The 24,478-nt window shown below is 47.1% G+C and overlaps 3 gene segments (V, D, J or C); all 3 read right to left on the bottom strand.

Annotated features, from left to right (window-relative positions):
• Positions 1-298: 298 nt before the first annotated feature.
• LOC104676919 lies at positions 299-23,566 on the bottom strand. The segment is given in 4 exon segments: positions 299-464; positions 5,994-5,999; positions 23,030-23,336; positions 23,458-23,566. Coding segments are annotated over 4 exon segments (525 nt in total).
• On the bottom strand, positions 7,786-8,438 carry LOC104676917. The segment is given in 2 exon segments: positions 7,786-8,216; positions 8,337-8,438. Coding segments are annotated over 2 exon segments (426 nt in total).
• Positions 12,225-12,974, bottom strand: LOC104676918. The segment is given in 2 exon segments: positions 12,225-12,695; positions 12,820-12,974. Coding segments are annotated over 2 exon segments (417 nt in total).
• Positions 23,567-24,478: the final 912 nt, after the last annotated feature.

The following is a 24,478-nucleotide window of genomic DNA, read 5'->3' as shown; positions in this document are numbered from 1 at the left end:
TTTATTTCAATATATGACAGTATGACAATGTGTTACTGTCAAGGGTTGGATATGAAGGTAGAACTGAGAGAGGACTGGGAAACGTAATTTAGACCATGTTTGCTTCAGTACATCTGATACTCCACATCTTGTCCACCAAACAAAATCACGGTTAAGCAGCTTATTTGGTGAATGGGTTGGGGGCTACACAGGGAAATACCTTCACTGGAAAAACAGCCTGTTTTTGTCTTCCTTCCCCAGTGGCCTACAGTTCTGTGTGAGCATTAATGCTTGTGTGCCAAGATAAGCAGAAATAGCCTTATCCCCAGACTGGAGCCCAGAAGTGCTCAGTGAAGCCTGTGAGCCAAGGACAGGACCCTAAAGGCCAATGGCTGTTTTCATAGATGAGGAGTTTTAGAGCCATTCCAGGGAACTGCTGATACTCATTGACATGAAAACCACCCCCAGTGCTGGTGGCACTTCCGGTGCAGGAGATAGTGACCCTGTACCCTGGGGACCCTGCCACTGAAGGAGGCTGAGTCAGCACAGACTTGGCCCAGGACCCTGGAAGTGGAAGAGACGCAGAGATGGTGATACTGTTCTAGAGACAAGAAGAGATAGCAGAGTCCCTTGGGCTTCCCAGGGCTCCCCTCCTGGCCCTGTGTCTGGTCACCTGTACAGTGAGTGAGGACTATGAGGAGGAGAGAGGACCAGCCCATGGTAGAAATCGGCCTGAGTCCTGCCTTCTGTGCCTACAGCTGTGGCAGAGCTTCCCCTAGTCTTTCTCCCTCTCTTTGTACTCCTTGAGGAAGAGAGTCCATCTATGCAAGTGAGAACCTCTAAGCTTCTTGATCCCACTCTGTGTTTGGGTCAGAGTCAGGGCCCTGTGCCTTAGGGGATCATGGGAATGAGCAGGAGTGGAGTTGTGATGTCCCAGGGGTTTGGAAGTTCACAGTTGTGAGGCCTTAGCAGATGGGAGGAGACAGAACAGGTGGATGATGCCAGCTCTGAGCACACCCAGACCCTTCAGGAATGAACCTCAAGCACTCTCTGTTGTCCAGTCCCAGACACACTACTGGCTGATATGCTGACCATTCAAGTTTAATATCATCTTGGAAGTCAAATAAATTGTAAGATTTATTTTTCAAAAACAACGTAGTCTAGGTAATTTTGGCAAACATAATATATATTGCAACAAAATAATTGAAGCTCTCTGAGTCCAGTTTCAAATATGATAGAGATCTCAAGTATGACACTGAAGGAGAAAATGTAATTGACTAATATCCTATGGCTCTTGGTTTTTATTTATGTGGAACAGAATGCAGTGGAGAAACCCTGTGAGCAGTCTCTGCAGTGACTCAGTCTGATAAGAGGGCAGAATCCACTGAGTACATGTTGTCCCTCCATTCTGTGCCTCCCATAATGCATTGTGCCGCACCAGCCTATTGTGGCTCTCAACAGGGACTCATGAATTCAATACAATGTCTTCTGTCTGCATTGGGTGAAAAACTTGTACGTTTGTCTGTAGAGTGGGACATTGGATCATTGAATTTCACAGCCAGGTAGGGGAGCTGGAGTAAATTATTCTTACTGTCTCTCAATGGACACACTTCAGTCTCCTCAGATTCTGTTTTTTTGTGTTTGTTTGTTTTGGTATTGAGATGGCATTACTTTTATCTCACACTCATGAGAATGAAAAAAATAACAAACATGATTTATTTAAAATGTAAATTATTTTTCCTGTGTGCAGCTAGGGTACTGTCAGGCTGGATAATACACCATTTTTTTTTTTTTGTTGAAAGAAAGTAAGGAAGACCTTCTGTTCTGCATTGTTCCGTCACCACTAATGTCATTGTGAAGAGGTCACCAGGGGACAATGTGAAACTTCTGAGGCAGCAAGGCCTGAAGCAAACTCAGATGGTTCCTATTTCAGCAAAGCTGGGCTCTTGCTTACAGGCCAGTGCACATGGTAGAGCAGGTGCTTCCTCCCAAGGGGCAAACTCAGAACTCACAGCCACCCTACACCTCCCCTTTAGAGAGGAGCTGTTCTCTGGGGTGAAGACTCAGAAATGTGTGCCTATGATAGTGGTAAAAGGAATCAGGTCTGAATAATGGACCAGACAAGCACTGACCCTTTACCAAAAAATTTGAGGGAGATAAAAAGAACATTGCCATATCCAGCCTCAGCTTGAAGACCCAGGGGTTCCTGCAACATCCACACCATGGCTTGGACGCCTCCTTTCCTCCTACTCTACCCTCCTCTCTCTCTCACAGCTCAGGTTCATGGAGATCCGGGTGGGGCTGGGCTGATGAGGGACCAGGAGGCCACTCAGGGGTGGGTGTTCTAGGCTGATCAGTCTCTAAGGGAAGAAGGTGCATCACCAAGTACATCTGCCCCTTGAGTCTCAGTAGGCTCATCTAGAAAAGGGGGGTTTTCTCTCAGCGGAGCCCATCTAGATGGGTGGGGGCTCAGTGGGGTGAAACTTCACCCCTGGATGGCACAAAAGGGCAACATGGAGAGACACGCCTGAGAGATGGTAGAACCATCTCCGACCATCTGGCCCTCAACTCATCACCTTGCAGATGCTGCCTGTTGGCCAGGCTTGGATTCGCCCTGGTTAATCATTTTCCTTCTTCTCTGCCTTGAATAAACAGGGGTTCCCCAGGCTGAGCAGAGCCTCACAAACAGGATGAGGCTATTAATGTGCCTTCCCTGCCCATGGGTGCTCTCCCTGATAGGTTCCCCTTCAGTTCTCAGGCTGAGGGCAGAGAGAGGAGCAGGTTCACAGCTGACTCTTCCAGTTCAGCCCAATCCTGAGTCCAGTACAATGTGGCCAGTGTGGTGAGAGGCAGGTCTTCAATTGTCAAACAGTTATTGAGCACCTACCTTCTGCTGGGCCCAGAGTTCAGTGTTGGGAAGGCCATGATGATCTAGACAGCCTCATCCCTGCTTCATGCTGACCCTAATGGGAGCACAAGGATGGAAGGGCACAGGGGGCCTCCCTTCCTCCCTTCTACCATTGGGGGTAAGGAGGCCAGAGAAGCCTCTGCTGCACTCAGGGTTCTGATGCAGGATGACCTGGTGGGATCATAGAGGAAGAGGGAACAGGGTGTGACATGAGAACTGAGGAAGTATCAGCATGTCCTCAAGCTTCCTGGGATTCAGGTGGAGATGTAGAGAAATTCACAAAGTGGATATGGAGGGAGAAATACAGAGCTGAATAACAGAATCCAGGAGAACAGAATTCCCAGGAATAGAGGGATCGTGATTCAGAAAGAGAGTCCCTGGCAGGGCAAGCACCTCAGAAATCCAGTAACATGCAATGTGGTTCCCGGGGCCAGGAGCTTACTCACTGGCAGGGCCTGATCTGTTAAGGCTGCTGGAAAGGAAGGCAGGGAGAAGCCATGTGTCAGCAGAGAGAAGCATGCAGAAGGCTGAGAACATGGGCAGAAGGAGAGTAGATTCCACCTGAGGACAGCCAGGATGGGAGGCATTAGACGGGAGTGTCCCAAATCTATAGATACTTTGCTAGATAATTTATATAAATGGGATCCTGTCACTTTGTAGATTTTGTCTTACAGGAGAAGATAAATTCAGAGCTTAGAGTTCTATTATTATTTTTTAGGACAGTGTTTCTCTAACACAGGAAATTATCCTCACAGGTCCTGCCCTGGTGGAATAGAAGCTCAGTGTGTTTTAAAGTGTTCTTTAAAATTATTTACCATTTTACTGGTCTTTTCAGAAATATGAATTGATCAAAATTTTTGACATGTTCATCTTACATTTTTGAAAGTAATATATCATCTTTTTTATAATCATACTCTAACCCTTTTGAGGTTATTCATTGAGAAAACCAAGAAAATGTAGTACCTACTGTATTTACACTGTTGTTTCTATGGAGTCAACTCTTGAATCTCTGGAATTTATTTTCTTGGATCATAGAGTAGTTCCTACGAGGAATTAAAACTTTTTCCTTGTTCACCCTGTATTTTTCTAGAAGATATCTCTCCTCTGTTCCTTTCTTTGTGACAATGGGCTGTAGATAAATGCTTTTCTTTTTTATTCGTGAAGGAGGTAAAATAGATAAATGTTTGGCATCATCTGGTTAGTGGAAAATAAGCCATAAGAGGGAATGAGAACTGAAAAGAAGGTGCAGAATTTGGGGAAAGAAGTGGCTGTAGTCCTGAACATAACTTGACATTACTGGGTAGAGACAAAATATTCTAGAGAGACACTGAGAAGGAGAGTCTAAGGTTTGACGGCAAAAAAAGGAAAATTCAATTAGAGCTTTCAGAGCTAGATTGGTGTCCTGAAAGGACAGAGACAGAGCTGAATTAAACAGGCTGACACTGATCCCAGACCACTGGGACAAGAGCGCCGTGAAAAGTAGACTCTCAGCAATGACACAGGTGTCCTGGAAAGCAGTAGCTAAGGGAGGGGAGCAGAAGGAGGCCCCACTTGGAGTGTGTGGACATTGGGAAAGGTGCAGGTGCTGGGCCCTCAGGCTGCTTCTCGCCTGAGGGAGGGACAGGTGGAGGACAGGTGCACAGGTGGTGGTGGGCAGTGGCCACTCCTGGGGCTTCCTGAACTCCTTGCCTTTCTTACCCGCTCTGGGACAAGGAGGCCATCATGGGGATGTGTATCTGCTCCCTCCCTCTCCTGAGACTTCCTGTATCTCAGGTCAGTGCTTGCATGGCAATAGTGTGTCTGTCTAAAATTGGTCTGGGGGAAGAATATCAGCAACATTAGGGAGCTTGAGCTGCAACTTTGTGAGCCAAAAATTACCTGGCTTGTGATCCTATTCACGTCCCAGCATCTATAGGACAAACCCAACATCATCTAAGGATGGGAGTGGATGACAGAGTGATGCACATTGTGGGATCACGTGGGCAAACTTCCTTTTTTTCCTGTTGTCTGGACCCAAAGTCTCCCAGCCATGAGGTGAGCATGTGACTGACCCCAGCTGCAACTACAGGGATCTGCATTGTGCTGTCCAAACCCATCAGACAACCCGCTGGTCAACATGATGCTGTCAGGGAGGATGGTGTGAGTGATCTGCTCTAGTTTTCTCAAAGGCAGAATTCCTGGTGGGTTGGTCAGAGTGCATTCCCTCACTCTGGAGCATCTGTGTGTGAATGTGATACCTGAGACTGAACAGTATCTTGTTTGCGCGTGGGAATTTAGCCTAGGGACAGGACAGGGCATGGAGAAGAGACACCTCAAATAAAACTCACAGTGGGACTCCTCCCTTGCCATTTGGAGAGAAAAGGGTCCTGTGACCACTTTGAAAGAGGCTGGGAGGCTGTTGTCGAAGTTTCCATCATGGGGATGAGCTCAGGACCTCCCCCAGCCTCCTTGCTCATGGAGGCCCCCTCAGTAGGGGGTTCGCATCCACCCCATCCAGTTTTCAAGGCTATTCCTGAGCCCTCTCTCCTCACCCAGGCTTCAGTTCCTCCTCTCACAAACACAGGCTAGGCCTGACCTCTCCCTCCAATGACCCCAGCTGGCCCCATGGCCCTCACACTTCCTGCTTCCCTGTTCATCTTCTCTGAGGCATCTGAACTTTTCTTCATAAACTTGAGTCAGATCCTGTGTCTTCCTTACCCGACCTTCCGATGGCTCCTCAACGCCCAACTGAGCTCTCCTCTCCTCACTAGGTGGTGACATCATATTGTTGCATTGACATTTTTACTTGATTGCCTTATGTCTTCCACCACTCGGTGTCAGCTCCATGAGGACAGGGTCCCTTCCTCTCTTCTTCATCATGTGCCTTGAACCCCTGGATGTGAGCCTGACGCATAGTAGGTTCTCAGTGAATGGGGTGGACAAACAGACCTTTGGGAGTCGACTATCCTGAGTGAGACATGATGACCCTGGTCCTATTTTGATCCATTATGGACTTGGTTTCCAGGACAGCCTGATCTTGGTATGGAGGAATTTCTCTTAATATGAGACAATACAACAATATGTTACTGCCAAGGGTTGGATGTGAGGGTGGAATTGAGAGGACAAGAACACACTCTCCACACTGTGTTCACTGGAGTGAGCTGTAAAATCTAAATTTTTACTAAACAAATGAAAACCAAAGTTAATCAGCTGACTTGCCCAAGAAGCGGGGGCTGCACAGAGAAGCCCCATTGCTGGATGGGCAGCAGGTCTTTCTCCCACCTCCCCACTGGCCTGCAGCACTGCCTCAGCCTTGGTGCTTGTGTCCCAGGCTGAGCATAAAAATCAGCCTTTTCCTCTACCTGGAGTCCAGAGATACTCAGAGAGGCCATGTTCTCCAAACGGGAGCCTCAGAATTGGGCCTATGCCCCTAAGGGACAATGACTGCTTTTATATATGTGGAGCTTGGGGTCACTCAAAGGGATGTTTGTACCAGAGCACATGCCCGTGCCCAGCATTTCTGCTGCTTCTAGTGCAGGAGCTGGTACCCATCTGCCCCACAGATGCAGGCACTGCAGGTGGCTGGGTGAGCACAGGCTGGGCTCAGGACCCTGGACATTAGGACAGACACAGGGTGAGAGGTGGGTCAGGGAAAGAGACACATGTATAATCCCTGGTCTTTTGATCACCAGCCCTGACATTGAGCCGTAGCCAGCTGTGCAGTGAAGGAGAAGGGGGGAGAGGCCACAGTGGAGACCCACACACGGCTCTACACCCTGAGGATCATCAGCTGGGCCTGGGCTCTCCAAGTGCCTTGTACCCCTCCAGCAGCTCAGGCTGAGGAGGGCATCCTTCATACCAACCAGCCTCCTCCTCTGGGCTGTCCAAGCCCCCTCCTGGACCATGACTTTGACCCCTCCCTGAAAAGCTGACACAGGAAGAAGGTGGTCCTGACTGATGCTGTTTTGTGGCTCCCTGGGGGTCTACAAGGACACAGCTGCTGCTCTTGTGAGCAGCGGGGAGAGGGCTCCAGCCCACGGCCAGGGGGTGGCTCTCATATGGGGTCTCCAGCACAAGCTTTAGGGACAGACCCCAGAACAGCCTGCTGCTTGAGGTCCACATGCACCCATGTATCCTGTCTCCTCCACTGCTCACTTAGTCATCCCTGAGAAGGATGGAGATGGGCAGTGCTTAGGCCATAACACACCTTAGTCTCACATCTCCACAGACCCTCCTTCCTGGATGTACTTGCTCAGCTCACTGTGAGGTTTACAGGGCAGTTCTGGGAGGCTGGGCTCCCTGAGGAGCCTCCGCTAGCGGACATCATAGCAGGAAGCCCAATGGGGACGGGGCAGTGCCTCCCTCCAGGACACCGGGAGCTGCTCCCTCTTTCTTCTCCCTGGGGTGTCTAAAGACTGCACCCAACTGCCTTGCTTCTCTCTGGGCCTATTTCTTCTTCTCAGCCCCTCAAGAAATTCGACTGCAGAAAAGGAAAAGATTAAAAAATAAATTTAAAAATATTTGCCAGCACCAGGCATAAATTCTAGGGCAATGTGACACCGAGTGAACTTTGAGAGGAGAGAGGGGAGCCCTAGGTAGGCTTCTGATTCCTCAGTCTCCCTCCTCACGTGGGCACTGAGAGGCAATTAACATCTTTCAAGGGGCAGGGTCAGCACTCTCTAAATCTGTCCTGAATACACGGAAAGATGACTCTTTCAGGATTTGGAAACAATTTCTAAGGCTCATTTTTCTTCTGTCAAGGGAAAATGGTTAGTTCCACAGGCACTAAATTCTGCACATTTGGAAAATTAGGCAATCTCTCATAGTCATCATGAGATTTTTGTTTCTCTTTTTAGTTTTCCTGAGACTTCAGAAAAACTGAATGAAAAATTGAGAGTAGAAACATTTCAAACCAGAAGGTGCTTCCAAGTGGAGTGTGTACATATAAAACATATTTGAAAATTTAAAACTTGTCATATAACAAGACCCTGAGCAGGCTGAGGTTTCTGTCCCACTTTCTCATCGGCCTGCGTCACTGTGTGAATGCCACCCTCCCAGGTCTGACAGTAATAATCAGCCTCATCCTCAGACTGGAGGTTGGAGATGGTGAGGTAGCGCTCAGCCCCGGAGCTGGAGCCTGAGAAGCGATCAGGGATCCCGTCCCCCTTGCTGTGGCTGCCATCACTGTTAAGCTTCATCAAGTACCGAGGGGCCTTCTCTGGCTGCTGCTGATGCCATGCGATGGTGTAGCTGCTGTGCCCACTGCTCAGAGTGCAGGTGAGCTTGACCGAGGCTCCCAGGGAGGCAGAGGCAGAGGGCGACTGAGTCAGCACAGGCTGGGAGACAGACCCTGAAAACACAGACACCCATTATGGGCTGGAGTCAGGAAAAGAGGGAAGGACATTCCTGGCATAAGTTTGGGAGGTGGTATCAGTGAGCTGGAGGTCAGGGTGCTGAGGGCCATCCTGACCTGTGCAGTGGAGGAGGAGGGTGAAGAGGAGGAGTGGGATCCAGGCCATGGTGCAGACTCCCCAGAGCTCTGCTAAGGCTGACAGATGCAGGTATTTCTTACCCACCCTGTAGTCCCAGAGGAGGAAGGGGGGCCCTTCATGCAAATGTGCTCCTCTTCCTCTGCCCAACCAAATCACTCCCTGTGCCAGAGTGTCAGTCCCAGTGGTGGGGTGACATTTCTGGGAGGGGTTACTGGGCTGGGCCTGGCCTGAGGCTCTCCAAGGGCCCAGAGAGGGCCCAGCTGCTGGCCCAGTGAACCCTGCGTGGAGACCAAGTTCAAGTGTCTGGTTTCCCAGCTGACAACCCCACAGAGTCCTCCGCAGCAGACCAACAGCACCCCCTTCTGCCTAGGCCCAGGTTCATCGTGTCTGTGACCAGATGCCAGGGGGTCCCGACAGAGGCCTCTGCCCTGACCAGGGCCTTGATCACTGCCTGCTCTCTGTCCAAGGGCAAAATGAGACCCCTCGTCAGGGTAGCCTCCTATTTTATTTCAGATTTTAGTTTTCTATTTAGCCCTCTTCAGTGGGAACAGGACACACAGTACACCCCACTTTGTAAGAAGTCCTCAGGAGAAAGGTGTCTCTCATACACATTGTATTTGGGAGCTATAATGGGATAATTTACGTTGATGGGAACAGAATGTCTCCATCCTGCAGTAATGGAGATGTTGTGAGAATGGATTGGACTGTTGGCTACGTGAGCATCTGCATTTGTAAAAACACATCAAACTGTATAATTAAAACCTGTTAATTTTTCTTTACATAAATTATCTTTCTATATAATAAACAGAAAAAATAAAGGAAAATGGCTACTTGGAATAGAAGTTTCTGCACTCTGACTCTATAGTCCCTGAAGCTCTGTTTTAGACTCTGGGCTGCCCTAGACTTTTTAGAGTTTCCCAAACAATCAAGGGGACAGATTTTCTACCTTGAAATAAAAACTTAATGTAGGGCTGTCCCCGCATCACCCCTTGGCCTGGATGCTCCCAGGCCAGCAGGAGAATGCGAAGAGAAGAGCTGAGCCTGAGGAAGTTTCCAATGGGGAGAGGACACCTGGCCTTTGATAGGCCCCGGGTCCTAGCAGGTCAAAGCTTTGGGCCAATCAGGGAATGGGGAACTTGCCATCTGCTCAAACCCTAGGGAGACCCTGAGTGTTTTCCCACCTGCTGGGACCCTGTCAGGAGAGCTGCAATGTCCCAGACTGACTGCAGGGCCCCAGTTCCTATCAGGCCTCTGTGACAGGCCTGAGCCCTTCCCTGGAGGGTCCTAGATGACCTGGATCAACTTTTCTGATGCTGCTGCTCATCACCTCAGAATGGATTTCTCAAAATTCCAAGTTCTAGATGAGCATTGTTGGCCCAGAGGAGACAATCTCATTGGGACTAAATTAGAGAAGACTTGTCTTCCATCAGCATTAAAATAGGCTTTTTAATTAGATCAAATAGAGCAACCCAAAAAAAGTGAAACAGGAAAAAAAAGAAATCTACCTTTCCGCTTTTTAATATCCTGGGTGCAAAAACTTAAATTCTTTCTACTGCTCAAGCATTGGGTAAACCCCTCATCAGTCAGTTTTAGGCAGTTATTATTTTTTTTTATATCTTTTTTAAAACCTTCATTTCTTATTCACAAGTACGTCCCAATGTCCTATAGTTAGTACCCTGCTATGTGGAAATAGTAAGAACACATCTAATCTGTTTTTCAACTATTACATTTTTTACTCATGAATTATCTATACGGGGCCAGGTGTGGTGGCTTATGCCTGTAATTCCAGCCATCTGGGAGGCCAAAGCAGGAGGATCAGTTGAGCCCAGTAGTTCCAGACCAGCCTGGGCAACAGAGTAAGACCTTGTCTCTACAAAAAATAAATAAAACGAGCCAGGCATGGTGGTGCTTGCCCGTAGGCTTAGCCACTTGTGAAGCTGAGGTGGGAGGATGGCTTGAGCCTGGGAGTTTGAGGCTGCAGTGAGCCATGATTGCACCACTGCACTCCAGCCTGGGCAACAGAGTAAGACACTGTGTCAAAAACAAAACAAAACAATAAAGGCCAGGTGTTGTGGCTTATGCCTGTAATTCTAGCACTTTGGGAGGCCGAGGTGAACACATCACCTGAGGTCAGAAGTTCGAGACCAGCCTCGCCCACATGGCAAAACCCCATCTCTACTGAAAATACAAAAAGTAGCTAGGTGTGGTGGCAGGCACCTGTAATCCCAGCCTACTCGGGAGGCTGAGGCAGGAGAATCACTTGAATCTGGGAGGCAGAGGTTGCAGGGAGCCGAGACTGTGCCACTGCACTCCCGCCTGGGCGACAGAGTGAGACTCTGTCTCAAAAAACAACAACAACAACAACAAAGAAATGGAAAGAAATATCCACATTGTATGTTTATGTTATTAATTCATAAACTTTTCCATCCTTTTACTTTCATTTAATGTTTTCTGTAAACATAATTATAGACACGTGTTAAGGTGAAAAATTATGTAATAAAGGTTTAGTTACGCTTCACCCAGTTTTCCCCAAGAGTGACATCTTAAAACACAGCACGCAATATACAAAATCAGAATGATGCAATTAACATTGAAGTAATGCTTTATGCCATTTTAACTAGGTGTTTATTTGTGTTATCATTTTACTTTTGTGTCTATACTTCTATTTAGAGTTTATTGTAGAATCGCATGGTTGTTTCTTGTTTTTTATTTTTCTCAATGTGACAAACTCTGTGTTTAATATATGTGATTAGGTCATTTACATTTAATGAAATTATTCACATGGTTGGATTTAAGGTTACAATTTTAGTATAAGTTTCCTTTTTCTCTATAATTTTTGTTCCTCTCCACTCTGTTTCTGCTACTTTTGGATTCTTTGAGTACTATTTAGTGGGGTCTTTTGATTTGTATATTGATTTTATATTGGTATCTCTGTACAGTTTTACATTGGTTGCTGTAAAGATTTCAACATGTACACATAACTATTCATGATCGATTTAGATGTAATAACAGGACTAATATTTTCCCAGTCATGTAGACCCCTTGCAGTCCCCTCTTTTGGTTGAAGTTGTCATATATATGTATATATTATATTTTTCATAAGTAGAAATTATACCCAAGATGCTACAACTTAGCTTTTGGTATGCATATTTTCCAGAACTGAAGAACTAAAACCTTGGTCTCTTACTGCTATATTTATGGTTATTCTTCCTGCATTTTTCAGGTTCAATGTGTCTCTCCATTATCATTTGTCTTCCACTTGAAAATTTTGCTTTAGAGTTGATTTGTTTTGATTCTTTTTTTAGATGAATTCTTTCAGGTTTTCTTCATCTGACAAAGTCTTATTTTTTACCTTTTTTTAAAAAAAGGAAATCTTTACCTGGATACAGCATTATGACTCAACAGTTCTTTCATTCTTTCTTTTGACATTGTAAGAAGACAACACTGCCTTTTGGTCTCAATGTATACTCATAAAATACCTCTCATTGTTTGAATGGTTGATTTTCTGTACATCTTCTAAAGCTTTCTGTCTGCTTTCATAATTGTGTCTTTATCTTTGGTTTCAGGAATTTATCATTACATGTTTGGGCATGTAAAAAACCTACCTGCCTGGCATCACCGAGTTTCTTAGGTCTTTAACTGCGTGCTCTTTACAGAAAGTCTTTAGCAGTGACCAGTGCTGGGGAGAAAAGGTGAAGAGCGGCTGCTAATTGTGAGGGTTTTTTGTGGGGTGATGAAAATGTTTTAAAATTAGATTATGGTGATAGATGCATAATTCTGTAAACACAGTAAAACAATTTAATTGTACGTTTTATGCGAAGTGAAACTTATCTCACTTTTTCAAATAGATACAATGTGGGAACAAGGTCCACTGACCGTTTGCAGGGGCCTGTGGCTGATTCTCACTTCCTCGCAGGCTTAAACTGTAGGATCAGCCACAGGCACACTCTTTGTGCTGAGGCTGACTCAGGGTGGGGATGCTCTGGGGAGTTCTTGTCTCACTTCCGCATGAGTCTGAAGTACTGTGGGACTGTAGCTGTCAGCAGCAGACTGACAGTAGTAGTCAGCCTCGTCCTCAGACTTCAGCCCAGAGATGGTGAGGGAGGCAGAGTTGGAGGAGCTGTCGATGGAGCCAGAGAACCGATCAGGGACCCCAGAGGGTCTTTTGTTATCATTGTAGATCACAGTGGTGGGGGCACTGCCTGGGCGCTGCTGGTACCACTGCACGTAGTAGCTCCCAATGCTGCCACTGCTGCGGGTGCAGGAGATGGTAACTGTCTGCCCCGGAGACCCCGACACAGAATGGGGCTGAGTGAACACAACTTCAGCCCAAGACCCTGCAAGGAGAAGCAACACAGAGATCAGTGAGGACAGGTCAGGGCTGGTTCCCAGGGAGAAGGCAGAGGTCATCATCCCAGGTGACATCCAGGAGCCCTCCCTGAATTCCCTGCAGGCAGCCACCTGTGCAGTGAGCGAGGAGGGTGAGGAGGAGTGGAGCCCAGGCCATGGTGGAGACGCCCCAGACTCTGCTTCCTGAGCCACAGCCAGGAACGAGCCACCAGCCCTTCTTATCTTTCACTGTAATGCTCAAGGTGGGAGGTCTCCATGCAAATGTCTCCTTTTCTGGAACCTGCACAAGCGCCTCCTTTGACTTCAGACTGTCTCTGGCTGAGAAATGAAGAGGCTATTCAAGGAGAAGGGGCTACACCCCGTGGAGGGCACAGAACACCTGCAGGTGGAGGAAAACAGCTGAGGAGCTGGGGAGCCTGAGCAGGGCTTCAGGGCTTGAACCACAGCGCCCTCTGGTGGATGTATAAGTCACGTTGACCCTGGGCAGGTGCTGGTGTCCAGGCTCCCTGTCCTTCCATCCTGAAACCCTCACAATTCCAGCCACTGTCCAGGGGGTCTCTGCTCAGCATCCAGTGCTGACTGTACTTTTAAACTTTCAAAACTGTTCAGACGAGCGAAAACCCAGTAGAGCCAGCACTCTGGTTAAGACATTGAGATTCACTTTGTGTTGTTGGAGGTGATGAGTATCAGGGAAAATGGGCTCTGTTTGAAGGAAACAGAGGCAAGGTCTCTGCCTTTCCCAGGAAGGACCACATAGGGTGAGGTCATGCGCCCTTCACTGAGAGGAGACCCAGCCCTTCAGGCAGGAAGAGGGAGGAACCCTGGGACCAGGGTTCAGATTTCACCATCAGAGACACCAGGAGAGCAGAAAGACTCTGAGGACACAGAAAGGGGTGGGCCCAGGTATGAGTCAGGGGAAAATTTAATTAGAACCCTTAATCAATAAGTTTCATGAAGGTAGAATGGGAAGTCAATAGACCAGGTAGTTTTGAAGGAGGCTTGGAGAGAATCTCTACAGTTGGTGATGGATTGGCTTTCTGGGCAAGGTTTAAAAAAGTGAATATAGGCCAGACGCGGTGGCTCATGCTTGTAATCCCAGCACTTTGGGAGGCAGAGGCTGGCGATCACGAGGTCAGGAGATCGAGACCATCCTGGCTAATATGGTGAAACCTCGTCTCTACTAAAAATACAAAAATTAGCCGGGAGTATTGGCGGGTGCCTGTAGTCCCAGCTACTCAGGAGGCTGAGGCAGGAGAATGGCGTGAACCCAGGAGGCAGAGTTTGCAGTGAGCAGAGATCGCGCCATTGCACTCCAGCCTGGGAGATACAGCGAGACTCCCTCTCAAAAAAAAAAAAGAAAGAAAGAAAAAATATAACTTTGAAGTTCTTATTTGTGGAGCACTTGGATGTTATGCTGCTCTCATAGGAGGTATTTTCTAGGACCTGCTTAGGATCCTGTGATGAGCGTTAGTTTCTCTGTTTTGGAAAGCCAGGTGCCAGGTAGTGACGCAGATGTCAACATGAAAGGAAACTCTGCAATGCTTGAGCAGCAGGCTGTGCCATCATGGGGGACTGTGTGGGAATGATGCATTAAATAATTAACATGGAGCTATAAGAACGGCTGCTACTTTAAGGGGATACAAAGGCACTAACACTCATTTTACACTTGAGGAAACTAATTTATGTATTCAATACATTATGCAAGTATGAGTGAAAAGTGTATTTTAAAAGCTACCACCTCTGCTTGATGGCAGGTGACAAAGTCATATGAAGATCACTGAAGGGACTCCATCCTCAGACCATTGTTGTGGTCATACCATGGGTGCATTAGTAATGAGGACGATGCTGTGTCATGGGTGATGTCACCTGGGCGTGGGCATTATGTTCTCACACACTCGGGCCGCTTTGATTGTTAACAACTTCACACTTTCTCCTCTAACCTACAATACCTCCTTCCTCATTCTCCCTCCAATTGACTTTTATTCCCCTTTCCATGGCCACGACATGATGTCCTTGATCAAGGACATCAAAGAGAACTTTTCCAACATTTCCCCCCAATCTTGTACATTTGGGGAATTTGTGGAGGAGGACCAAAATTACCAACTTTATTTTTTTTCAAGTTTTCTTTTATTACACCTGACATCTGCGATTGTGTTCTCATATTATCTCCATGTATTTTAAATTCCATTTTATGGGATTATCTGCTCCTTTACAGAAATATTTTCAATGACGTATTTACATGTTCCTGGAAAATATCAGACATTTAGCTTCTGCAGGAAGACTCAGAGATTCATAAAGTGTACGCTTTTCAGATATAGGAAGGGTACCTTAAAAGTTGATTAATGCCTAAAATGGCACATGACAAAGAAATGAAGACATATTTTAGGACAAAAGTCTATGTTCATTCATCAGAGTATGGTTTATGCTGTGAAGAAAGAAGCACTGCCAAGGAGGCTTCTCAGATGTGAGGGCCATCGTAGACCATGAGTCCCCTCCTTGTTTTGTGTCTACCTCAAATCTGACCTATCTGTATAAGTGAGGAATGGCATGAGGACATTTGGGAGGGGGCACATGAAATGCCACACATTGATTACCTTGGGAGGGGCCCCTTCTCCATAGGTGACTGTTACCCATTTCCTGTGTTCATTACACAGAGGTGAGCCAAGGCTCTGCATCCTGGTTCTGGACAAAGACAGTGTGACACTTAGGTAAGTGTGAGAGGAGAAGCAAAGACAAAAAAGAAAAAAAAATGCATTCAGAAGGGCATGGAGGAGTGTGGTCCAGAGGCAGGGCTGTGACTGGGAAACTGACCAAAGGAGAGTGGGCTCTTAGGTGGTGACAGCTTCAGTCACGTATGCCCTACTGGGAGAATCTGCAGCGCTTCCATATAACTATCACTTGCAGAATGTCTGCATCGTTGATAATAGCACATTCTGAGCCTCCTCACGTTCCTTCCCAAGATATGCACATGATACACGAGATTTATTTACCAAATAAGTTTGTTAGGAACCCAATTATAATTAGAAGATATTCATCAGTGATCAGGGTATGGAAATATCTGGTATAATTAAAATAGAATTTGATGAAAATGTAAGAACTAAATTATGAAGATGTGGACAGAGTCTGGAAACCCCAGGGGAGATGGAAAACCATGACCAGCAATAGTGGGGTTGGCGATGTCTCTTCATGTGCCTGAAAATGACAGGGTATTAGGGCTGGGGGGAGCTGGTAAATGTCCTGAGGGACAGGAGCTCTGAGGTTTGGGGCCCCCTGGAGAGGCTGAAAAGGTAACATGAAGAGGACCAGGGGAAGGAGGAGCATCCGTGGCAGAAGGAAGGACACCTTGGTCTGGTTCACCTGGGATCTGCATAGAAAGACCTGCCCTCCAGGGGAGGCCCCAGGCACCTGCAGAAGCAGGTGGAGTGAATGCCTGAGACTGTGAGGCACTGGATGGGCACAGAGAACCCATGGGGAGAATGGCCGGTCACAGCACAGTCCAGTCCCAGTTCCGTGAAGCCTCTGCACTCACACACCTGCCATCTGTCATCCTCATGTGACTTCCAATGTGAAACCGTCCAGCGCCCCTCATCTTCACAGCACACTTCACAGCACCCCTCTTAGTCACAGATCTCTATCCCCACTTTCCCTTCCCAATGCTGTGGTCACTACCGGCAGAGACCTGAACTGTGCTGACTTTGTTGCTGCTGTTGCTGCTGCTTCTCAGTTTAGAATGGAAGCAGGCGGCAGGTCGGGAGTTCTCCATGGGGTGAGGGGGCATCAACAATCTCATTGCATGTGAGGGCCAGAAGCTAGCAGGCAGCATTCTCATGTGGATTGTGTATTACCAGTGAATACCCATGGATCCATGCAGGGATGCCCAGCACAGCTTCTGGGGTCCACATGTGGCCTGGGCATGCCTGGGTCTTTTCTAGCCTTTCTCTTCATCTTTGTTCAGTTGAATCCCCTCCTGCAAATGTGTTGCTGCCATGATCTCTTTCCAGTTCTGACCTGTGCTGTGATTGAGGGTTGGACTCTTCCTTGGATAGGACTTCCATTTGGGGTGGAAAAGGAAGAAATAACTTTTATCATTCCTATAGGACTAGAGCAGTTCCAGCTACAGGACAGTCACACACTCATGGAGTAATTGCAGCCAGTTCCAAGACAGCAGGCTCAGCCAGTTGCCTCCTGGGAAACTTCTCTCTTGTCAGACCCACAGAGGCCCCTAATGGCCATAGAATCACAACCTTCTACTTTATTGACTGACACAGCTGAGCACGCCAGGAAGGTGAGTCTTCTTCTGATGCCTTTTCCCACCCTGAGGAAGGGAGGCTGGTGTGGTTGGACTGCTTACTCCCCAGCTGCCCTCACGTGGAGTCGTCACAGCCTGGAAGAATCCACAGCTCGCTTCTGCCTCCCCCACACTATGCCTGCCACCCTGCAGGGACATCGCCAACCCCACTGTTGCTGGTCATGGTTTTCCATCTCCCTTGGGGTTTCCAGACTCTCTGCCCACATCTTCATTATTTACTTCTTTATATTTTCATTAAATTCTATTTTAATTATACCAGATATTTCCCCCAATCACTGATGAATATCTTCTAATTACAATTGGATTCCTAACAAATTTATTTGGTAAGTAAATCTCCTGTATCATGTGCATGTCTTGGAAACGAAATTGTTGCCCACATAAATGTGAGGAGGCTCAGAATGTGCTATTAGTAATGATGCAGACATTCTGCAAGTGATAGTTGTGTGGAAGTTATGCAGACTCTCACCGTGGGGCATACGTGGCTGAAGCTGTCACCACCAGTGCTGGCTGTTGTCAAAAACAGCAGGGGCCTAGTGGGAGCCCAGGCAGCACAAGCAGAGGGGATTTTCCCACTGGCCTAGAGCACAGTGTAAGCCATGCCCTGTCAGCCCATCTGAGAGAGGTGATCAACCCCATCCTCAAGGTGAAGACCAGAGAGGACCAAAGAACTTGAGCCTCTGGAGGAGCCTCTCAACCCAGAAAATTGTCTGGGGACCCCAGAGGCCTGGTACTCATTTTAGTCTAAGCATAATCTCAGAACATAGGTGGAGGGCTCCCTGGATTCTGTGGGGACCAGATTTTTTGCCGCCGATATGAAAGCCGATGCTCTGAGTGCAGGTGAGTGTGTTTGATCTGCATGAAGATGCTGGGAGTGAGGACACCTGGGTCAGCCCAGCCTCGGAGAGGGAACCTGGAAATGCAAACATTTGCATTGTAGGAGCAGGTGTCAGGGTTAAGCTGTTGGTGGGTCTGAGCCAGAGGGGCTGACACAAGCTGGGAACTGCCCCAGGACTCTAGGCCTTGTCCCTACACGTGCAGGGAGTGAGGAGGACAAGCACGAGAGGGTCCAGGCCATGGTGGGCACAGTCCCCTGTGGTCCAGTGGGATGGATTGAGCTTATTCCCTGCTGGGGGCCTCAGCCAGGAGGAGCTGGTCATGCACATGTGGCCCCAGCTGCTGTCTGCCCCACCTCTCCCTGAGCACTGAATAAGGATCGTTTGCTGAGCGTCTTGTGGGTAGGAAGGGCTAACAGGCAGCGAGATTCTGTCTGCCCCACGGAAGGTCCTGGGAGGGAAAGCTGCCGGGACAGCTGATAAGCCTGTGAGCAGGGGCTCTGGTAGGCTAAAGAGGACCCTTCTCTGAGTGCCCATCACAGCCCAGGCTCACTGGAACTAGAGGACGCCCCTACTGAGCCCTCCATGAGAGCACCCAGGGCAGTCCTCAGTGACCCTGCCATCCTCAGTCCATCTTCTGTGTTCTTGGGGGGTCTAAGACTTCCTGTCGTCTGACCGGTCACTGTCATTTAACAAACAGTAATTGAAAAACCTGAATGTCCAGTGCTCTGATCAGCTCCAAAGTACTTTACATTAATATATTCCACATGTTTATGGACAACACACTATCAAAGCATGAAAAGACATGGAAGAAACTTAAATGCTTATTAATAAGTAAAAGAAGCTGACCTGCAAAGTGACATGATACATGATTCCAAGTATATTACAGTCCAAAAAGGGAGGAAATCATTCCAAGTATATTACAGCCAAACAAAGGAAAACAGTAGAAAGGTCATCGACTTCCAAGGGTTAAGGGGGAGAGAGATGAATCAGTAGAGCCAGAAGATTTTTAGAGAAGTGAAAATACACTGCATGATACTGTAATGGTGGATATATGTCATTATATATTTGCCCAAACCCATAGCCATAGACTGTGCATCAATGAGATAAATTCCTTTAGGAAGCTACTGACTTGTGGTGATGATGACCTGTCAATGTGGTTCATCAATTACAGAACGTGTACATTTCTGGTGGGACCCATTGATAAGGGGTAGGGTGGACGTGTGTGGAGTCAGGGAGGATACGGGATATCTTTCTACCTTCCTTTCTATTTTGCTATGAACTTAAAACTGCACTAAATTAGTGGCCAACAAAACTGCGAAGAAATGCTCATCATCACTAATCATCAAGATATGCAAATCAAAGCCACAATGAGATGCCATCCTGCCACACCGGTCAGGATGGCTATAATTAGAGTTAAAAAAAAAAAAAAAAAAAAAAAAAAAAACAGCCAGTGGTAAGGTTGTAGAGTAAAGAAAATATGAGCCGGGCGCGGTGGCTCAAGCCTGTAATCCCAGCACTTTGGGAGGCTGAGACGGGCGGATCACGAGGTCAGGAGATGGAGACCATCCTGGCTAACACGGTGAAACCCCGTCTCTACTAAAAATACAAAAAACTAGCCGGGCGAGGTGGCGGGCGCCTGTAGTCCCAGCTACTCCGGAGGCTGAGGCAGGAGAATGGCATAAACCCGGGAGGCGGAGCTTGCAGTGAGCTGAGATCCGGCCACTGCACTCCAGCCTGGGAGACAGAGCCAGACTCCGTCTCAAAAAAAAAAAAAAAAAAAAAAAAAAAAAAAAAAAAGAAAATATGTATACACCGTTGGTGGGATGGAAATTATTTCAGCCATTGTGGAAAGCAGTTTGGAGACTTCTCAAAGAACTTAAAACAGAGCTACCATCTGACCCAGAAATCCCATTACAGGGTATCTATCCAAAGACAAATAGATCATTATACCCAAAGGCCGGATGCACTTGTAAATTCACCACCACACTATTCACAATGCCAAAGACATGGGATCCACCTAGGTGCCCGTCAATGGTGGATTGGATAAAGAAAGTATAGTTTATATCCCCCGTGGAATACTATGCAGGCATAAAAAGGAGTAAAATAATGTCCTTTGAAGCAATATGGATGGAGCAGGGGGACATAATCCTAGGCAAACTACTACAGGGACACAAAGTCAAACACCACATGTTCTCATTTTTAAGTGGGAGATAAACATTGAGCATGCATGGACATAAACATGAGAACGATAGACACTGGGCACTACTAAAATGGGGAAGGAGAGGAGGGAATGGTGTAAAAATCTACCTGTTGGGTACAAGGCTCACTACCCGGGTGCAATATACCCATGTAACAAACCCGCACATGTACCTGCTATATCTAAAATAAAAGTTGAAATTTAAATTAGAACTATGTATTAAGAACAATTTAAAAAGATAAAATTATATACCTCATCATCACACAATATACCCTTGGAACAAACTTGCATATGTACCACCTGAATTTAAAATCAAAGTTAAAATTGTAAAAACAAAATAAACATATTAATGCAAACACTTAAAATAAAATGTTAGCTAACTCATTTGAGAGGCTGAGGCAGGAGGATTGCTTGTGCCAAGGAGTTCAAGACCAGACGGGGCAGTATGTTAAGACAAATAAAATCTGTTTGTAATTAGCCAGGCATGGTGGCACCCACTAGTAATCCCAGCTACTCAAGGAGCTGACGTGGGAGGTTCACCTGAGCCAGGAAATTTGAGGAACTGACTGATTTCAACAGCAGATTTACACATTTCTACTGTGAAGTGGGATTTATACTCAAAATAATGGTTGGCTTCAACATTAATAAAGGTTTGGTATAATACTGTAGTATTACATCACAACCAAAGATCATATTGTATTAATAGATTTTTAACGTGTTTGGCACGTTTTAACATTTATCCCTAACGAAAATCAGTTAAGAATACAGAAATAAATAAATCTGTTTATGATATGGCAACACACATGTGTGTGCATGTATGCATATGTGCGCACACAAACACACACGCACATGTCTTGGTCCAGAGTCAGCGACTTACTGCATGGACGACATTTTCCCTGAAATCAAAAAAATGCAAAGCTACCCCTTACCTCCCACCTCAGCTCCTTGAGTAGCTGGGATTACTAGTGGGTGCCACCATGCCTGGCTAATTAAAAACAAATTTTATTTGTTTTAACATATTGCCCCGTCTGGTCTTGAACTCCTTGGCACAAGCAATCCTCCTGCCTCAGCCTCTCAAATGAGTTAGCTAACATTTTATTTTAAGTGTTTGCATTACTCATCACTCATTACTCATCACTGCTAGGAAAATATTAGACAAGAAAATTTAACAAAATGTATTAATGGAGAGATGTCTGCCCTGATGGGAATAGACAGCGTGAAAGACCAAATGCATTTTATGGTCTTAGATCTTTGGGCTCTTGTGCCGGAAATGACAGCATGAGTATACCCAGTGAGCACATGGTTGGTCACAGGTGATGAAAGGGAAGGAAACCACTGGGTAACACAAGCTGAAGGGAGAACCTTAGCCCACTTTTCTCAGGGCAGGAGGAATATTTCAGTTCTGAGGCTGTTATCCTAGGTCTGCGATGATGGTCAGCCTCCTGCTCAGGGTGCAGCAGAGTAAACAGCCATCAGCACCTTCCGAGTGCTTCCGGATGGGAGCTACTGGTGCCAGACTGCGTCAAAGCAACCCACATTTCTTGAGCTTCCCTTAGACAAGGCAGTGAGCTCTGACCAAGTGACCACAGCACTGACACAGAGTCTGGGGTCACAGCTCACTTGTGCCTTGTGACCCAGAGTAAGAAGGCAGGTCTTGTGTGACCTCAGCGGCCTCTTCCCCTAAAGCCCTGGCAAATGCCCATTTATAAAGAACTGGGGGAGAAAGGCCCCAGGGTGTGGTGGGGACACCTCAGAGCTCTGTCTCCAGAAGCTCCACTGTGGGGAGGATGCCCAAAAGCTGCGTGGTATCCCCTGGCCAGGCTCTCCTAGGAGCAGAATCACTCCTTCCATATACACCTTGGGTTCTCACCGTGTGTCAGCACTTCCTGAACCAGACTTGGGCAAAGACTTTAAAGAGATAAGGGGGAGATGCCTCAAATCTAAAGCAACGCAATGGGAAAGGCAGACTCAGGAGGGGACAGGGCAGTGGGGCCTTACAGGTGGAGAAAAGTCACACATCAGTGAGGACACTGTTTGGTCAACTTCCCTAGAGTCAGTCGAGTGCTTTACCAGCTGTCTGCATAGCAGATAAAGCAGGAAGTTTTCCAGGTGTCACTACCCAACAACAGAGTGAGAAGGATCCTCCATGCATCCATCATTGGAAGAGCGATGCTCTCATGCATGGATTTTTATCTTGATGGAAAATTATCCTGAAAACAGCTATATAGCTTTTTTCTTTTTCTCAAACTGTCAACATCTCTGTCAACTGTAGCCCAGAGCTCCAACTGTACCCCTGCTCTCTCCACACACTGCCCATGGCTGTTAGAGGACAGCGATGAGGCAAAAGAAGAGCACACATGGGAACACTGTTTTCAGTGTGCAGGTGTTGAGGTGCACAGTAATGTGGGGCTCAGGAGGCCTCAACCAAATGTGATGGACACGTTTGGATCTGGAGGAGGAGTCTAGGGATCCCTGTGACAGAGGGGAAGGGGATTCTAATGAGAAGACGGCATGAGCAGACCACAGAAGGGAGGGGCTGTTGGTGTCCCAGCTGAATGGACTCTTAAGGCCAGAGAGCTGCATCCTCAGGGCATTGATCCCAGTATCTTCAAACGGAATGGATAAGAAAACTCTGGAATAAGAAATATTTCCTTAGTTAAACCTAGTGTTTCTTTTTTACTAACTGCTAGTGCATATGTATGCTCATGCACTAGTTTTATATACATGTAACTACTAATATATAAACAATGATGTTCCCTACACACATTTGTTAATAATGTTAATAAGGCAGGCTTGCTAATTTCACTTCGTGTTCCTATTTTTAACAGTCCTAAATAATGTACACTATTGTGAATGCATCCCTTGTCTTTTGGGGGGGATCCAGTTTAAACAGTGCTCTGTGAGGTCCCCACGTGTTCAGTGAGGCCAAGGGAGCTCCTGAGTTTTTATCTCACTTCCCCACTGGCCTGAGGCACTGTGTGAGCACTAAGGCTGCTGTCCCATGCTGAGCAGTAATAGTCAGCCTCATCCTCAGGTTGGAGTCCAGTGATCGTCAGGGAGGCTGTGTTTCCTGACCTGGATGCAGAGAATCTCTCTGAGATCCCTGATGGCCGGTTGTTATTCCTGTAGGATAGCAGTTTGGGAGGGTGGCCCTGGTGCTGCTGCAGCCAAGCTGCTCCCTGGTTGCCAACATTGTTGCTGCTCCCAGTGCAGGTGAGTGTGGCCGTCTGTCTCAAGCCCTTGGACACTGAGGGTGGCTGAGTCAGCCCTGCCTGGACCACTGGCACTGTAAGGGGGACAGAAAGGAATGTGAGAGCAAGATCAGAGTCCACTGAGCCAGGGAGCGGAGGAGCTGGAACAGAGGTGGGTGTGGATCCCCCGTGTCCCTGGGTAAGGTCCACTCTCACCTGCAGAGTGAGTGAGGAGGGTCAGGAGGAGCAGAGCCCAGGGCATGGTGCGGATTCCCACTGTGCTTGCTGAAGCTCTGCTTTGGAGACTGAGCTCCCTTAAGTCTCTTTATAGCTCCCAAAGCCTTCATGGGGGTGGAGTCACAGCATTTAAATAAGATCTTGCTGCCTGACTTTTCCTGGGCCTCCACGCCCTGGTTACTCACAGATCTGAAGGAGAGAGGGAGGAGATGAGCTGACCCAAGGGTGGAGGTGGCCTGGCTCATGGTGACCCCTGGGTCCCAGCAGGTCCGAGTTGCAGCCCAAACTGAGTCTCATGAGCACCCTGATGGCTAAACTTCCCTGCAGGCCCTGAGTGGTTTCCAAGCTGGGTAGGGCCATCTCAGGAATTTCTCCCACTGTCCCAGTCTGTCCAAGATCCCAAACCCTTCTTACCTCTCTGACACACCTGGGCCGTGGTAGCCAGAGAGTCACTGGCTATCCTGATCCTCTTCTGAAGCTGCTCTTGATGCTGGAGAGGGACCCAGGGACCCTGAGAAATCTAAATAAAAGGGGTTTCTGGCAAAGCAATGCCCTTCTCACTAACAATGAGCTGCAGAGAGCTTATCGTCCACTGCATCAGCACATGTATCCTCACTTTACTTACTCATCTGTTACAACCCCCACATCAAGAATATTTTTCTGTTTTAATGTTTTGGAATTTACTCACATAATATTATTAGCACTATCATCACGAGACACTAAAAGACCTCTGAATGGATTTCTTCCATTTTTAGCCATTATATGTGTCACCATCTCTTCCTAAGGCACCCATTTATGGGAAGTAATGTGCTTCCGGTCTACTTTCCAAAAAGCCCATTATATAAGCTTGAAGAATTCATTATGCATACTTCTGCTTTTAAATAAGTGGCACATTGTTTTTTTTTCTTGAGAGCTTTTGCTGTTGTTTAATTTGGTGAGAGTTTTTTGTTGTTGTTTTTCAACTGATAAGTATATTTTTATCCGCGCTGCATAAGAAGTT

The sequence above is a fragment of the Rhinopithecus roxellana genome, chromosome 13 (assembly GCF_007565055.1).
Source record: "Rhinopithecus roxellana isolate Shanxi Qingling chromosome 13, ASM756505v1, whole genome shotgun sequence".
NCBI lineage: Eukaryota > Metazoa > Chordata > Mammalia > Primates > Cercopithecidae > Rhinopithecus > Rhinopithecus roxellana.
The sequence above is the reverse complement of the archived record's forward strand: the minus strand, read 5'-3'. Positions and strand labels throughout refer to the sequence as shown.